Below are 18,068 nucleotides of genomic sequence, written 5' to 3'. Positions count from 1 at the left end.
TTCAGGCGCGAGGCTCCAGTCAGGCGCGAGGTGCCAGCCAGGCGCGAGACGCCAGGCAGGCGCGAGGCGCCCACAGCAGGGCGCGAGGCCGCCAGCCAGGCGCAAGCCTGGCTCTGGGCTTCATCTAGAAGAGATCTGTTGCAAAGAAAGCCCTGGTCTTCTTTGGAAGAGTGGAATCTCTAAAGCACTTCTTGAGTAACTTGACGTTCCTTCAAAACAGCTAAGAATTAAAAGCGCTTGAAGTGCGAGCTTTTAACAATTCTTGTTCTTTCCATAACAATATGACGTGAGAGTCATATTAGCTGTATAAACGGGAGAGGCAACTCTGGGTTGACTTCTCTTTGCATGAAGGAGATCAAGTGGGCCTATGAGATCCTTCTCTCTTTGTTATACGTGTCCATGGATGCGTTGCTGGGATAGGGGAGCCGACACTGATCTTAACTAGTGAATTAAAATTTTTTATTTTTTTATTTTTAACATAAGTGTATTATTTTCTGGGGTTATTTGAAATGAGTTTGGGGATAGCTTCTTTTCAAATTAAGACACAAACCCTCGTGTTAGGATCAGGTGATCGGGATCGGTGTTGTGCTCCTTAAATTATGCCAATAGGCATTGGTGTATTGTCCACTGTAAGTGGATAAGACCCCATTGACAAATGACCACTAGATTCTGTCAAGTAAGTGGATAAGACCCCATTGACAGATCGACAAGAAACTCTTAGCCTTAGGTCACATCCTCGCTGAGGCTCTGAGACGAAGCAGACTACTAGCAATAGCTATGAAGTCGACCCTTCGTCTAAACACATAGGAACCAAGGTTTTATTTATTTATTACCTACAACGTATGTCGTTTACCTGTCTATTCAGTAATAGCTGTCTTTTACCCTCCACCAATGGTGTGAATCAGCTATGTATATATCTGACAGGTAGGTTGAATGTATAAAAATGATATTGTTATGATAAAATAAAGTTTTATACATACTTACCTGGCAGATATATACAATTAAATGGCCCACCCAGCCTCCCCTCAGGAGACAGCTGGAAGAAAAAATATGAATTAGAATACGGGTATGGTTCCTATTCCCGCCACCCAGCGGCGGGTGGGGGGGTAGATCACCTGACCTACCTGCCGCGTGCCGCGAAATTCGAATTTCTGTCGGACGACGGAGTAATAGCTATGTATATATCTGCCAGGTAAGTATGTATAAAACTTTATTGTATCATAACAATATCATTTTCATGCTTTTAAGTGTAAGATCAGTACGGAGATTATGTGTATGCTATTAATATTTTGTAAAATAATACAAAGGCAGTAGGTAATTCAGTGTTAGTCACTATATAAGAACTCCATGATCAACTAGTAAAACATCAGCGTTGTCGTTCTGTGAAAATTACTTTCTTAACCTCAGAGAAAAGTGCTGGTACAATCTGTATGTACTATGTTACGTAATTACATCACATGCAGTTAATGTACTTTCAGTAGATGTGATCCCATTTGCACTTTTTAAAGATGATACCGCTTCAGTGTGTTACCTACATGATGTAGGTATTTCTCTCTCTCTCTCTCTCTCTCTCTCTCTCTCTCTCTCTCTCTCTCTCTCTCTCTCTCTCTCTCTCTCTCTCTCGTAGTTAGCTCTCACACTAGTTCATGATTTTAAATTGATTTAATTTTACCTTCACTCTCTGCAAACATTACTTTTGCACATACATGTCTTCTTTATTTTATTTAATTGTGTGACTTCGTTATGACTGACTTATGAAGTTTACCAAGTGATGCAAAGAAACTTTTACTATGACAGAAAAAGTAAATGTCATCCCATGAATTAGGGGTAACTTTAGTATACGTACAAAAATGAATAGGTATGTACATAGTAGTTACTGTAACTATTTTTATACCAACCAGTTATTCCTATTTTAAAGATAATGTATTAAACTAACTTTTAAATCAAATTACATTAACTTTAATTTCATTTAAAAGTTAGCCTAATACTTAGGGAGCACGATTAGGGTCATCTTTAGTGTTCAAACTCTAGAAGTAAGCATTTATTAGCAATTTCAGAGACTGTGCCAAACTTACACGAAACTTCCCCTTGCGTGAGGGGGTCTGGAACATAACCTCGCGTAAGTTCGGGTTATTACTGTATTTGTTTGTATTATGAAATCAAACAGCAATCAGTGTTTTGGTTTGGAAATCAGCTGAGGGCGATTGCGAGGTGTTTGTTTTGCTGCATTGAACTCAAATCAGAGCTACTATCTTGCTTCTAGTTAGCGCAAATGAATCTCAAGGTACTCTATTTACATGGGACAAGGTTATTTTACATTATATGAAGTGTTTTCAAGTTGAAATATCACTTAAAAACATATCATTTGTGAACCGAAAGTTTACTCTTATTTTTTTTCGCTTAGTAGATGGCGCTAAGCGGGGCAGTCTCATATTTATCTTTTATTGGAGTGAAAACAGTAAATTGTGTTCTTTCATGCCCAATAGTTTTGATTAAAGCATGTTTCTCTTAAATTTTGTTTACAGTTTGAGTTTGATGGTGCTGTACCGAAGTTTGCGAGAGTTTCATCCACGTTGCCGATGCACGATAATAGTCATTAGCGGATCAGCATTCTTTCCTCAACTTCAACTAAAACTTAGATTAAATTTAGCAGTATATGCCCTTGCCGATCTTTTCTCCATAGAGAGTAAGGATATAGTAATGTAAAAATATATCAGTCCTATTCTCCTATTCTCCTTAATGTCATTTGTAACTTAACTACAGTAATTTTTGACTTTCGTACGATGGTTAAAATACAAATGAAAAGGCTGTTGTTATCGGATTCAGTTGTTCATAGCAGATCAGCTGTTTTTGGCTGTATGCATTTTCAAAACAAGTATATCATTACTAACAATACTTTTGGCGTTCTCTTTTACTTTTTTAAACTTAACTAGAAGATGGGATAGATAAAGAGATGGAGGAAAAGGGGTTAGCCTAACTAAAAATGGAATAGATAAAGAGGAGGAAAAGATGTTAGACTATTGTTATTTAGTCTCATAAATTTAATTCGCATGATACATGAGATACATGATAAAATCATTTTTCAGGGTGAAAAGTTGGGGGGTCGCATGATATGTGAGATTGCGTGTTACACAAGTATATATGATATATAGAACATTATTTTAAAGAGACATTACTTTTTTGTCCATTTATATGAACTGTATATCTGCCTTGATTGTAATAAAACAAAGTTTGACAAAACACAAACTTGACAAAAGTAATCTTCTTAGTTTGTAATTTATTGTTGTAGGAATCCCTGTGGATTTTCAAACTGGAAGATATTGTTAAAAGTATATCCCACAAGTTGAATACTGACTGATGGCTCCAAACCCCTATACTGTACTATAACTGATTCACTTAAGGTAAATTCTTGGATGAGCCCTATTCTCACGAGACGTTAGTTTGGCGGCCGCTGATTGGCTGGGAACTGCCTACCTCCTGGTACCAGCCAATCAGTGGCCTCCAAACAAACGTCTCGTGAAAATAGGGCTCATCCAAGAATCTACCTTAAGTGAACCAGCTATAGTCATTTGCGATATGTATTCTAAAGATTGCAATGTACCATTTTTATAGTTAGCTGAATCAGGTGCAGTTTTCTCTATTAGAAGTTTTTCTGTCTTTCAGGCTGTGCAAGGAATATGGGCACGGGATCTGGAGGATGCCACTTGTGCGGCAATAAATCATAAATATCGTTTACTGGCGTATGGACGTGCCAAGTAAGGTTATATATGTGTGTAGTTATATCAGCCAAGTGCTGCAAATAATGTATGCAAAAGTTAAACTTTCAGATTGTATCCAAACCTCATTTGATTGTCAGTTGTCATAATTTATCAGCTGTGGGTTTGATGAGGTTCTTTTATGAATGCTATTCATATGGATCAAGCCCACGTTGGCTATTGACTTGAAATTCAAGCTCCCAAAGAATGTTTTTTATTTGAAAGGAATAACCAAAGGTTATAGGAAATAGTACAGAAAGAAGAGATTAGTTATTGGAAAAAAAATATTAATTTACAGATTAGTAAGTAAATAGATAAAAATGTTAAGTAAATAGTGATTACAATGCAAGGAGAATTGTTTTAAGGTAATAATGCATTGCATTTTGGCTTTAACTTTTCAAGTTCCAATCGTACAACATCCTCAGGAAGACTGTTCCACAGTCCAATGGTGTCAGGAATAAGGGACTTTTGGAACTGAGGAATTCTACAGCAAGGCACACTTACCACATATTGGTGCTGCTGTTCAGCAAATCTAGTTGCTCTTGGCAGGAAAAGGGGACCTGAGATCAATCGTGAATGTGAAAGATCTCTGTTAAAATACAATTTATGAAAGAGTGGTAAACAAGAGACCATCTGATGGTCCAAGTCATAACTGCTAATATTAGGAAACAGAAACCTACTACCATGAACCACTCTCTCTAAATGAGATAAATCTCTTGGAGACAGACAGCCACACCAGAGAACAGTATTGCATTAAAGGAGAGACAAATAACCTAAAACAGATTGCTTTGAGTTTATCACTGTTATAAATATAATATGAGACATTACATACGATACTCAACTTTGTGCAGCATTTGTTGACAAATTCATAAGTTGAAAGAAATCCTATATAGGAGAATCTTAGAATAGGTTACTAGAGATTTTGCTTTGAATAGAGCGATCAAGAAATCTTATCTCAGAAGATTTTGTCATTTTGGAATGGTCAGTAAAGTCCAGATAATTTAACATACTCTTGCTTAAAATTCTTAGTTAAGAAAAGAAAAAATTTGAAATATTTTATAGTAATTTGAGACCTTCAAAAGTTCTTTTCAAACTGCAGTTGTTGATTGAACTTTTGCTGTATCTCAGTTCACAGGGAGTAGTGTACTTGGTGGATGAAGCTACAGGAGGGCTAGAAGTGTCACACCGCATGATTCTCTCAAGTAGGGATTATGCTGGCTCACTAGGATCTGTGGGTAAGTTGCCTTATCATTTCCTAGTGTATGCCTCAGCATTTGATGGTGGCAGGAACATTTTCAATCTTTAGTTTTATATTTACTCAGAAAAGAAAGGATTGATGACTGTGTTTACTATTTTCAGAGTTAACTTGAAATTGCTATTTCTGAATGCCATGAGTGTGTAGAATTCAAAAAATTGCCAGAAATTTAAAGTCAATCATGATCTTTTTGATATTCCTATGTGGAGGCACTGCTTGATGAGTAATATGTCTGCTGTTCAGTCATTTGTATATGATAAGTTGAGCAGACACCAACAATGAGAAAACTTAAAAGAAAGACATCAATTGATAGTTTTTAAAAAGCGCTTTTATTTACATTTGCTCGTATAAGTGATTGACTAGCTTTTTTAAATCAGTAGATAACTTTATCTGAATTTTTTTTTAACAGTTATGTTTTTAAAATGCTTGCATGTTTAGTACCATATCTTTTATATGAAGTGATGTTTTACAAGAATTGTTTTATGATTAGAGAGTAATTTATTTACCTTATATAAAGCAATATTTTTTTGAGTCTTGTATATCAGTTGAGAAAAAGAAAAGGAATAAGGGGTTGTATCTGACTGTCTCGACTTCTGTTTACTGTCCTTCCTTTAGGTAGTGAGAGAGTTACTCTTCTCCATGCCCCAGTTTTCTACAACTGGTTTGTTTACATACTGCCATTAGTTTGTTGACATTATTTTCCACGCAGCAGCTGAATGTTATTGCAGCTCAACCCAGCTGTCAGGTCTGGATGCAAGGGTGTTTGGGTAACTGCTTTCCTAAATTACAAAGTTTAGGAGGTGTACAAACTAGAATTGCTGATACTTTGGTCTCATGTATTCTTCTTCAGGAGTGATAATGTGCATCTCATGCCCTCATCATCATCCTGTGTTGCAGGCAATCCATTGTTGGGGGTTCACACACTGCGATCTCAGCCACTCGTTCTCTTTTCCAGAGTATGGCCCACTTCCTGTACAGGCAGTCCCTTGGTTATCGGCGGCAGTTCCATTCCAATGGCTAGATGATAAGCGAAAATCCCCTACAGTAAAATTGGCACTTATCGGCACTGATAATTTGATTCTGACCAGGAAAATTAACTGTATTTTGAATTCAGCTGCAAAAATGGTCCTAAATCAGTTGGAAAACCCTTGACCTTTGTAAAAAAAAGTTTTGAAACTTAGGCCAGTGTTATACATTGATATCTCTAACAGTAAGGAAGTTCAATAAGTCCTTAGATCATTTAAGTTAGAACATTGTAAACTTCATCCAGGAAACATGGTGTGAATATGTAGTACTAAGATTCTTGATAAGACATTTTTGAGCCCTTAGAAGAAGCCTTCTGGAAGGGTTCAGTCATCTGACTTTGCTCATGAGAAACAAAGAGGCATTCCTATGTCCAGTTAAGAGCCATGTAGGTTTACTGATGTAGAGAGATAAGCGCTCGGCTACCAATTTGGTGGTCCGAAGTTTGATTCTTGGCTCGGCCAACGCAAAATCATAGGAATTTATTTCTGGTGATAGAAATTCATTTCTCGATATAATGTGGTTCTGATCCCACAATAAGCTACAGGTCCCCATTGCTAGGTGACCAATTGGTTCCTAGCCATGTAAAAATATCAAATCCCTCGGGCCAGCCCTTGGAGAGCTGTTAATCAGCTCAGTGGTCTGGTTAAACTAAGATATACTTAACTTTTTGGCTAAGAATGAGCCCCCCTCTAATCCCTGGTCTCGTTCTTTTTCAATCTCTAGTTTGACAAAAGTCCAGGAAGTATTTCCTACACAGAACAAATATTTGTGGGAACTTTGGTGGTCTGGTGTGCTTTGTTTAAAATCCATCAAGACCATTGTCTAAGAATGCCTTGACATTTTCTTGAGGGACATTATTCGAGGAGCGCACTCTTCAGCTCAGGAAGACGTATTTCTGCTGTGCAAGGCTAAAGCTCATGAGATTTAGAGCAGTAGCCACTTTGTTAGCTTTAAAAGAAATTTATCCCTCACAACTATTTTAAATTCTACATTTTGGAAATGCAAATCAGTGTTTGCATCAACATTATCTCAGTGATGTTGGGTCCGTATCTTGCAGCTGGTGTGGTGTTGGGAAATGAAGGGTAGGAAGCAACCCTTCCTAAATTCTTTTCTCCTTGGTATAAGGTGTGATGTTACAAAGTACCTGGAGTACCCTCTAGTCCTTTGGTAGGGTGGTGGTGGTTTTTATAATTGGATATAGGTAACAGTATTTTCTGGTGAGGTATTGATAATGAGCTTTGGGCAGGGTCAATTATTATGATCCTTTGTTAGCCAGTCATCAGAATTGTCCTTCGCTACAAAGGTCTCACTAAAGTAATATGCGCTGCATGGCTGTACTGCCATGCCTTTACGTAATGAGTGGCAACCAGAGGCAGAATTTCCCTGCAACAACTCTCTTATCAGATAAGGAATCAGAAAACATTTCAATATTGGCAAAGCTTTGTATTCTCAATCTATTTATATTAATATAAATTTTGAGGTAGAAGTATCCATGCTTCCCACCTTCAGTCATGTGGGAATCAGCTATATAATTACTGGGTAAGTTACGTAATTAAAAATGACATTTTATAATAAAATAAGGTTTTGTATATGTGACTTCCCAGTAATTATATCACTAAGAGTTTCTACTCGATTGCAGCCTAAATTCAAATTTCACGGTTAGAGCTTTGATGGCTCAGTGTAGGTATACAGTGCTGTCCCCCTATGGGAATACTATGAGCGACTTAACTAAACAAATCATTCTGTTTTCTGCCGCGCTCAACAAAACATAGTGTTCGCAGCAGTTTGTTCTTATTTCTGGTTATATCACCAGAACGCATTCATAGCCTTCAAGCAGGATGAGTCATCTTTTGTTTGTTATGTTCAGATTATCATCAAGCTGGCCTTATAATTAATTCTTGAATGGATCACTATTCAAATAGATCAAATACTTTTGCATATAGTATCTTTTTACTTACTGGGCTTAAAGTGTAAGTTGTCGGTTAAGAATTGGCTTTAGTAATCTTAATGTTACGTCATTCCTTTAGGCCAAACTTTCGTTTTTAGAATTTGTTTACTGGCCCTTAGCTATAAGCAAGACGCCAGTAATAGTTACTTTAGAACAATCCTTTTGTACTCGTGATTGTTCACTGGACATGGGCTAGTCTCAATGTTAAAAGTAATTCTAGAATGTTATACATTTTTTTCTCCAAAACTTTTGCATTTATATTTACTTACCGGGACTAGGCTTCATGTAAGTTGCTCATTAATGATTACCTTTAAAGAAATTCTTGAATGCTGCAGGAATGTTGCATCATTCCATTAGGTGATGTTTTGCTTATGGGATTTTGTTTACCGATCATATACTAGTCACAAACTGCCAGCAAATATAATTGCCTTAAAGGTAATTTGTGAGTGTTCAGACCTTTTAGGCCAAATGTTGGCAATTAGGTTTAACACATTTTGTTTTTTTTACCGTGCCAGCGATTCTCTTCACTTTTCCTTTGCAGAGACAAAGGTGGAGGTTGAAAATGTAGTAAGGAGAGAATGGTGTCATTGTTTGGCTGTGGGAGGCCATAGGCGGATATGTTCCTGTCAGTCAGGTATTAATTAACTACCAGGTTTTTGTTTAGGCAGTACTTCAGTACATTACAGAAAGAGCTGGGATGGCCTCGGTGTACGTAGGTATTTTCCTGGTGTCGTACAGTAGTGAAGGTTCAATACAGTTGTGAACGTTCACATTCGGTCCTAACCTCCAACTTGCTTGGCGGACTTGAGCTCAGGCCACTCAAGTTAATTAGCTGGGTGTGACCCGGTGCGTAATTGGTAATTGAAGTTGATTACTTTGAATTCCTGATAATTCTAATTCTACTAATATTTTCTTTTTGAATAATTGGTTATTTATAAATACGTATCTGTTTTATTCTTTTATGTTAAAGTCGGATTTGCTTTGAGACTTATATGAAAATTACTTGTTGATTCAAATTTATCTTATTTTAGAGTGTAAATATATATGTACATTTGTTATTTTTCAATACACACATATCTGAATATATGAAATGCTATTCATATATTTGTAAATACTTATTTTATTCCTTTATCACTAATTAGAGAATAAAATCACAATAATTAACAATATTAGAGTGGAATTTGTTTTGTTACATTATACAAAAATGTACACGTACATTTATGATATTTTAAGAAAATGATAATGTTATTTATACATTTTTAGCATGCCAGAATTTCATATAAATTAGTAGTTAACCCTTTAACGCCGATTGGACGTATTAAACGTCGATATAAAAAAGTTTTTAAAAAAATTCGTGGAAAAATAGTGTTAGGCCTACTAGGCGAAAACTTTTGAATCATGTGCCTTGGGGGATGCTGGGAGCTCATGGATCAAGGTGTTGTTTTGTTTACAATCGTTACCTAGGCGCGCAAGCGCAAATGTCTTTCTTCTCGCACTAAAAAGTATCAGTGACACATTTCAGAAGTTATTTCGTCACATTGACATAATTTTTGCACCAATTTATAATAGCCATTACATGGAGTATTACATATGAAAATTTGCACAATTTCATGTAGAATACAACAAAAAACAACTCATGGTTATAGCTATTATCAGTTTTGAAATATTTTCATAAAAATAACGATGTGCCAAAATTTCAACCTTTGGTCAACTTTGACTACTGAAATGGTCGAAAAACGCAATTGTAAGCTAAAACTCTTATATTCCAGTAATATTCAATCATTTACCTTCATTTTGCAACAAATTGGAAGTCTCTAGCACAATATTTGGATTTATAGTGAATTTTTGAAAAAAACTTTTTCCTTACGTCCGTGCGGTAACTCTTCTGAAAAAATCATAAATTTTTTCGTCCGATTGTTGTAATGTTTGCACCATTTTAAATTAGCCGTTACATAAAGTTTTTGTACATTCAACTTCCCTGTCAGATATATACTTAGCTATAGACTCCGTCGTCCCGACAGAAATTCAAATTTCGCGGCACACGCTACAGGTAGGTCAGGTGATCTACCGCCCTGCCGCTGGGTGGCAGGAATAGGAACCATTCCTGTTTACTAATCAGATTTTCTCTGTTGCGGTACTGTCAACATCGTTGTTGGTACCTCCTGACTTGATTTTCGTTTTTCATCGCCATCGATCTTCTGGGCTGTTTTTTGCAGGGAAGTACTGGGTCTTTGGTTTGGCATACGCTTTTATTAACTTTTTAATGAATTTGGCTTCAAATTTTCGATGAAATTTTACGTGAAACTACCGAAGTTTTCGGTAGACACTCACATATTTTGCAATAAAGGGAAATGTTAATATTTATTCACTGATACGTGTAAGAAGTGTTAAAACTTCATTGAGGAAATATAAACACTCTAACTTCCTACTTAAGGAAGTCAGAAAAGCATATGACTAGAAACGCTTCCTTTAGAAGCTTTAATAAGTGTCGTGCTAACGAGCAGTTATAGTATTAACAGTACTAGTAGTTGTTGCATCCTCATCACCTTCTTACCTCACAGAAACTACAAATTCATCTTGTGCAAATTTGAAGAATAAATGAAGGGAGCTCAAAAGGCGAGCTCTTAAAAAGGTAAGAAGTGAATATATAGTGTTCCCAGTGCAGTGGAGGGTGCGTCTGATCGGCTCTGTCTCGCTCCCAGGCCTAGACCTCTTCCAAGCTCCCAGGCCCAGAGGAGAAGGAATGTCGAAAGCCTTACGGAGGTTATGGAGAATCCCCACCGATCAGGCGTCCCCTCAGCAGGATCTGTAGCATCCCAGACTGCCAAGGATCGCCATTGCAAAGGCATCCTTAAAAAGTGCGTCTCTTCGTCCGATTCTTTATCTTACAGCCAAAAAAGACAAAGAGTGGACATGTTTGGAGTTCAGACGATCTATCGCGTTCTCTGGAAAGAAGTTGGAAAACTCCCAGTTTGAAAGAAACTAAGAGAGCCCTGAGCGCCAGCCAGGAGCGGCATCAGCCAGGAGCCAGGAGCCAACCATGAGCCAGCAGGCGCGAGCCGCGTTCCAGCAGCTAGGGGCGAGCCGCGTTCCAACAACCAGGAGCAAGCCGCGTTCCAGCAGCCAGGCGCGAGGCGCCAGGCAGGTGCGAGGCGCCAGGCAAGTGCGAGGCGCCAACCAGGCGCGAGGCTCCATCCAGGCACGAGGCACCAGGCAGGCACGAGGCTCCATCCAGGTGCGAGGTGCCAGGATATCCCGAATCGCCTTATGAGAGAGAGGTCAGCCGCTAGGCTCCTCTTATTAGTTTTTAGCAGGATCAGCCTTCTCCTGGCAAAGGCGCAAGATGTCACACAGGCGGCCGTCGCTTTTGTCAGGATGATTCTAATACTGAGAGAAGCCCCGTCTCCAATATACAGAGGATTGCTGTAACAGGCAGTTCCTCTCAGCGTGGACTCTCTCCTTCATTCATACTCTTCCCTCATTATGACGAGGCAAGAGCTACGGGAGATTTCTTAATAAGAATCTCATCTATTCGGCGTTCGGGAATGACTGCAGAAGGAGAACATCAAGGTCCTTCCTTCCGTAAGCTCAAGATCTGAACAGGAATCATGTCCCTTCCACGATTTCTGTGGAAATCACGAAGACTTAACGAGTTCCTGGATTAACTTCCTTCCTTAGGGAGATATTAAACTTATTGTCAAGTAAGTGCATAACACATAATTGACAAAAAATGTATACTCTTTGTATCTTAATGGGTTAGTTCTCATTGACAATGATCTCAATACATCTTATCGCGTAAGCATATAGCTCTCTTGGACAAGATTCGGAGGAGCTCTCATTCATTGATTAGAGGCTCTTCCAGGTAATAGACGCGTAGACTACATCCTTTAAGTCTTATGTCCAAGAGAATAGGAAGCTTGAGAGATTCTCTTCGATCCTCGGTTCTCACTTGGGATCTCCTTTGGCTAATACTAATTCGTTCTATTGACGAAAAGAATGAAGATAGTAAATTTTCCATTCTCTCTCTGCCTCGGCGAAGAAAGAATGTAGTTGAGACTTTGGTGTATAAGACTACTGTATGGTCAAGTCATATGCGCATACCGTAGTTACCTCTATGGTTGGCAACTGAATTCTCTGTATCCTTCCAGGAGTTTCCTAGGTAAGGACTACGCTTAAAGGGATTGTTACAACAACACCGACTCAGCTTCTGTATTTAACGAAGGTTGTTTCGCTTAAATATGCATTATTGAGAGCTTCCTTAGGCTCGATAATAATTTTCTCATATTCCTTCATTGAATGGAGTAGCTGGCAACTCAGGAAGAATACGGCGAGACAGCGAAAGTAGACTGCTGTCACTGTAGACCAACACAGTACCATCTAGTTCTCGGTCATGAGCGGTCGGTTACATCTCTCTCTCCTAAGGGATTGACTGGCTAACCGTATCTTTCCCCTACAATCACGGACTTAGCCTCGGATTGAGGGGATTTGTAGGCAAACATGAATAACATTGTCTGCGTTTTGCTAAGAAGCTTTCAACAGAAAGATCTCTTGCAACTTTTCAATGCTGTTTACCGCAATGTAACAGAATTATGGACGATTCTAATGCGGCAGAGCACTATATTATATAATGCTCTTATGCTTACGAAAGCATAGCATTAGAGAACGGAGCATGCTCAGTGAGAAGATGGATGAGTCTGATGGGAACCATTTTCTTCGTGGCAGAAGTTTGTTTCCCTGAATGGACTACATTACACCTATAAAGTTTTTCTTACCAAGAAACGGAAATAACATATGAGAGGGTGCCGGGTACCATGACAGAGGTACAGATGTTCTGGCGCATAGTCTAAAGAATTGCAAGCAATTTAGTGGACTTGATAATTTTTCTATATAGCGAGTTGTTAACCGAAGGGTTCAGTAGCCTCTCTGACAGTAGGCTCGGTAATGTCACGGTTCGTTCCTGATTTCGTTCCCCGTCTAACTGGACAGGGGTTCGATCCCAGGGAGGGACGAAATGACTTTCTAAATCAATTAGGCCAATTCCACAGCTCTCTCATTCATATCTCAAGGAGCATCGAGAATCTCTTTTTTCGCCCCTGTTCGCGTTAACAAGAGAGAACCTGTTTGGAACACAGACACGGAACGTAACGATCCTCAAGAGGTTCGCTGCGCGATGTTGCACGTCCATGAGAACCGTCTCGATCGACGATAATAACTATTGACGTCTGTCTAATCTTAGTTGGAAAGAGAGTTGTGGAAACCTGGGAGACGTCTTGTTCATAGATCTCTTCGCAATGTTGAAGACGAAGAGGCTTCCTCTAGACTGCTTCCTTATTCTCGATCCAAGAGAGGTAGCAATATACGCCATCCTTTAGTTTGAAAGGGGAATAAATATTAGTCTTTTTTTTCCCTTATATAAATTCTTAACAGATATATTAACCCCTTCTTTACCGGGTGGGTGAGCAGAATGTACATTGTGTTCGCTGCCGAACTGAATCTCTCGGTAGTGACTAGAGTTTGGAGGGGTGCCCATCGTAAAAATATTTGCCAAAAATACACTAATCAAGACAGGCTAATGAAATTATCAGGTATTATTAGCACTATAATAACGCATATTCTCTGTTAGTTTTATCATCCTACAGGGAAAATAAATGATTTTATGAAAAAAAATTTGAAACTCAGTGTCCCTTGACACTGGTGGTCGGTGAGAAAACTATGGTCTTGAATAGAAATTCGGTCTTACAGAATGTTGGTATATTGCACCTGGAACATGCACATAAAGTATTATCAAAATAGAACAGTAAATAAGCACGTAATAACAAAAAAAAAAAAGAGCAAAAACTAAAGCGAAAGCCCCGCCAATAAATATGGAAATCGCAAATTTTATAGTATATCTTTCAAAAATTGGGCGATGTCATTTTCTACGTTTTCTAAGATTAGTTTCATCACAGAAAACAACTTTAGGGGCATTAGGGGTATCTAAACTAATTTTTCAAGTTTCTTGTCCTCAGAAAAAATCGCTTTTTTGCTTTTTCTCTGGTTTGGTTTTTTATATATAAAGTTACTATAAGGCTTTATTTCTACCTTCATTTATCTGGTGTTCATATCTTTTATTTGTAAAATGTAATAAGTGAATAAATAAATAAATACAGTAAATGATGATACAACTGGTTTTTTACTTGGGTAGAAGTTATTACATGTTTACGCTTGTCTGGTTTTGTGATTTTTTGTTGAGACGCAGTTCATCTGTCACCTACACACTACTATAAGCAGTAATAATACTATTTTTTTGGGTTCATCATACGTCTGGCATCGTGTCATACTGTTTATTTTGCTCCAAACTCTTCAAACCGAAATTACAGAATGATTGGAAGTCCCTATCTGAAAAGAGGAGTTTTGGTGGTACTATGCGTACCACCTTTATGCACCCGGTGCGGTATAGTAGACTTCAATGGTGGTACCCACCTACCTCCAAACAAACTTTCGGTAATGAAGAGGTTAAGAAAATTACTGGCGTCAGAGGGAGAGAGGATGATGCTTTTCGCCCCATTTTGGCCTTCGAGAGGCTGGATTCACAGAGGTCACGTCCTTCTTACAGCACTTTCTAAAGGCTTTCCCAAGAGAGTCGGTCTACTCTATCAGCATCACTTAGAAAGGGACCTCAAAAACCTCTCCACTCTGAGTCTGTCTGCGTGCAGACTGACGAGAAGTTGACATGAATGAGAGGATTTTTCAAGGTGAATGGCAAGTGTCATGGCCAAGACAAAGAAGTGCTGCAGATGGTGCTGGGTTGAATGAGGAAACTGTCCTCTTCCAATAACTCTGTGACCCACATAGCGGTTTTCTTCCCTTTCTGAGAGAAGAATCACCTTTGTATATATCTGCTATCAAAGAATACAGTAGCAGGCTATACTCTGTCTCTAAAAGGAACTTAGAGATAGCAGAGGACTAAGATCTTCGGGATCTTATATGATACTTCAATATGACCAAGAGTAGGACATCATGTACTTCGAGTTGGGATCTTTTCGTGGCCCGCAGATTACGTGTTCTGACAAGTTGGAACCTCTCCTCATGAAGCTTCTTTTAGAAAATTTATGAGGAAATTCATTTTTTCTCTTGGCCCTACCAACTACCAAGAGGACAAGTGAATTTTTATGTATTGGAATCTCGCATCGGATTCAATGGAGACTCGGCGATTGGTTCTTGCCAGCATAGTATGTCTGGCAAAGAACTAAAACCCTTCTAATCCTGGCTCAGAGCTTTGAAGTCGAGGGACTTTCCCAATTGATACGGGAAGAGATGGAAGGAGTCTCTTTGCCCAGGCAGGGTATGTAAGTTTTATCTTCAGCAGAAGAAATGGCTTAACATTTGCCTACAGAGTCTTTGGGGTGCGATGAGGGCTCGAAACGCTTCCCAGAAGGTACTCAGAGGGACACGATAAGAGCCAAGAAAGCCCTGGGTTCGCCCACTTTCGGCTCGGAGTCTTCTTCGACTTCCAGGCCTCCTTCTCCTCCTTCGGGCAAGGAGAGGGAAGATTCTGCAACGAGAAACCTCCTCAACATGCAGGAATAGATCTCGTTAGCAACGGAAGTACTCACGAAGGATCCTCCTCGGAGGAAGACTCTTCTCTCTCGTCCTGTTAAGATGTCCTATCGTCTACTGGATGTAACTGGCTACAAGCGCCTCCCCTCGTCCTAGGCCAGAGGCTCCAGGTAGAAGAGTTCCTTCCACCCTTCTCCAGTCTCCTGACAAACTATTGTGGTTTGTTCAGGATCCTCGGGCAACGAAGCGCCAGCCAGGCGCCAAGTACCAAACAGGCGAAAGACGCCAGAGGCAGACAGCTCGGATGAGCGCGTTTATTGTTCGATGCGGAGAAGGAGCGGGCCTCCAACCTGGCGCAGGCGAACAGATCGGACAGGTGAGAGTGTCCGATGTGGACATCGCCAGCCAGCCTCGAGACTCCAGCCAGACTCGAAGCTCCAGCAAGTGGGGAGGAGCCAGTTAGGCGCAAGGCGCTAGAAGCGCCAGCCAGGCACCGGGCGCCAGCCGGGCACCAGGCGACAGAAGCGCCAGCCAGGAGCCAGGCGCCAGACAAGCGCCAGGCACCAGCCAAGAGTGATGCTCCAGCCAGGCGCGAGGCACCAGCCAGGCACGAGGTGCCAGCCGGGCGCGAGGCGCCAGGCGCCAGGCTTCATCCAGAAGAGATCCATATCAAAGAACGCCCTGGCCTTCTTTGAGACATTTGTGATCTCCAAAAGCACTTGATAAGTGCCTTGATGATTCCTTCAAACAGCTGAGAATTAAAAGCGCATGAAGTGCGAGCTTTTGCGAATTCTTGTTCTTTCCATAAGAATATGTCAATAAAGGACATGTTAGCTGTCACATACGGGAGATGCAACTCTGTGTTGACTTCCCATTACCGAAGGATTTCAAGATAATCTGTGAGAGATCCTTCTCACTTGGTTTATACGTGTCTGCGGATACGTTGCTGGGATAGGGAGCCGATACTGATCCTTAACTAGTGAGTTAAATTTTATTTAATGTCGAGTTTTTAGGGTTGTTTGAAAGGAGTTTGGGGATAACGCTTTTCAATTTAAGTACTAACCCTCGTGTTAGGATCAGGTGATAGGGATCGGTGTTGTGCTCCTTAATTATGCCACTAGGCAAGGTGTGTTGTCATGTAAGTGGATAAGACCCCATCGACAGACCCACAAGAACTCTTAGCCATAGGTCACATCCTTGCTGAGGCTCTTGAGGCGAAGCAGACTCCTAGGCAGTAGCCATAAGTCTTCCGCCTAAACAAGTAGGAACCAAGGTTTTTTATATATTACCTACAACGTATGTTGTTTACCTGTCTATTCAGTAAATAGCTGTCTCTTACCCACCACCAATGGTGTGAATCAGCTAAGTATATATCTGACAGGGAAGTTGAATGTACAAAAATGATATTGTTATGATACAATAAAGTTTTGTACATACTTACCTGGCAGATATATACGATTAATGGCCCACCCAGCCTCCCCGCAGGAGACAGGTGGAAGAGAAAATCTGATTGGTAAACAGGAATGGTTCCTATTCCTGCCACCCAGCGGCAGGGCGGTAGATCACCTGACCTACCTGTAGCGTGTGCCGCGAAATTTGAATTTCTGTTGGGACGACGGAGTCTATAGCTAAGTATATATCTGCCAGGTAAGTATGTACAAAACTTTATTGTATCATAACAATATCATTTTATAAATGGAAATGTGCACAGTTTCATGTAGAATACAACTAAAAACAACCCATGGTTGTAGCTTCTATCAGTTTTGAAATATTTTCATATAAATAACAATAAATAACGATAAGTACCAAAATATCAACCTTCGGTCAACTTTGACTCGACTGAAATGGTAAAAAAACGCAATTGTAAGCTAAAACTCTTACATTCTAGTAATATTCAATCATTTAACTTTATTTTGAAACAAATTGGAAGTCTCTAGCACAATATTTTGGTTTATGGTGAATTTATGAAAAAGAAACATTTTCCTTACGTCCGCGCGGTAACACTTCCGAAAAAAATCGGAAATTTTTTCGTCCTATTGTGGTAATGTTTGCTCCATTTTAAATTAGCTGTTACATAAAGTTTTATATATGAAAATGTGTGCAATTTCATGTAGAATACAACAAAAACAACCCATGGTTGTAGCTTTTATTGGTTTTGAAATATTTTCATATAACGATAAGTGCCAAAATTTCAACCTTTGGTCAAATTTGACTCGACTGAAATGGTCGAAAAATGCATTCTAGTAATAATCAATTATTTACCTTTATTTTGCAACTAATTAGAAGTCTGTACCACAATATTTCGATTTATGGTGAATTTATAAAATAAACTTTTCCTTACATCCGCGCGGTAACTCTTCCGAAAAAATCATAAATTTTTTCTTCCGATTGTCGTAATGTTTGCACCATTTTAAATTAGCTGTCACATTAACTTTTATATATGAAAATGTGCGCAGTTTCATGTAGAATACAACAAAAACAACCCATGGTTGTAGCTTTTATCAGTTTTGAAATATTTTCATATAAATAACGATAAATTGAAAAA

The 18,068-nt window shown here is 39.3% G+C and overlaps 1 protein-coding gene across 2 annotated transcripts in view; it reads left to right on the top strand.

Moving 5' to 3' along the window:
* Positions 1-18,068, top strand: part of LOC135196961 (guanine nucleotide exchange factor subunit Rich-like) — a 387,875-nt gene that overhangs the window by 99,511 nt on the left and 270,296 nt on the right. For both annotated transcript variants that reach the window (XM_064223819.1, XM_064223820.1), the window contains exons 6-7: positions 3,664-3,755; positions 4,884-4,990. In XM_064223819.1, the coding sequence (XP_064079889.1) occupies positions 3,664-3,755; positions 4,884-4,990 (199 nt within the window). The remainder of the gene's footprint in view (positions 1-3,663; positions 3,756-4,883; positions 4,991-18,068) is intronic.

The sequence above is a fragment of the Macrobrachium nipponense genome, chromosome 18 (assembly GCF_015104395.2).
Source record: "Macrobrachium nipponense isolate FS-2020 chromosome 18, ASM1510439v2, whole genome shotgun sequence".
Classification (NCBI taxonomy): domain Eukaryota; kingdom Metazoa; phylum Arthropoda; class Malacostraca; order Decapoda; family Palaemonidae; genus Macrobrachium; species Macrobrachium nipponense.
Note: the sequence above shows the minus strand (reverse complement) of the source record. Positions and strands in the feature narration are given on the sequence as shown.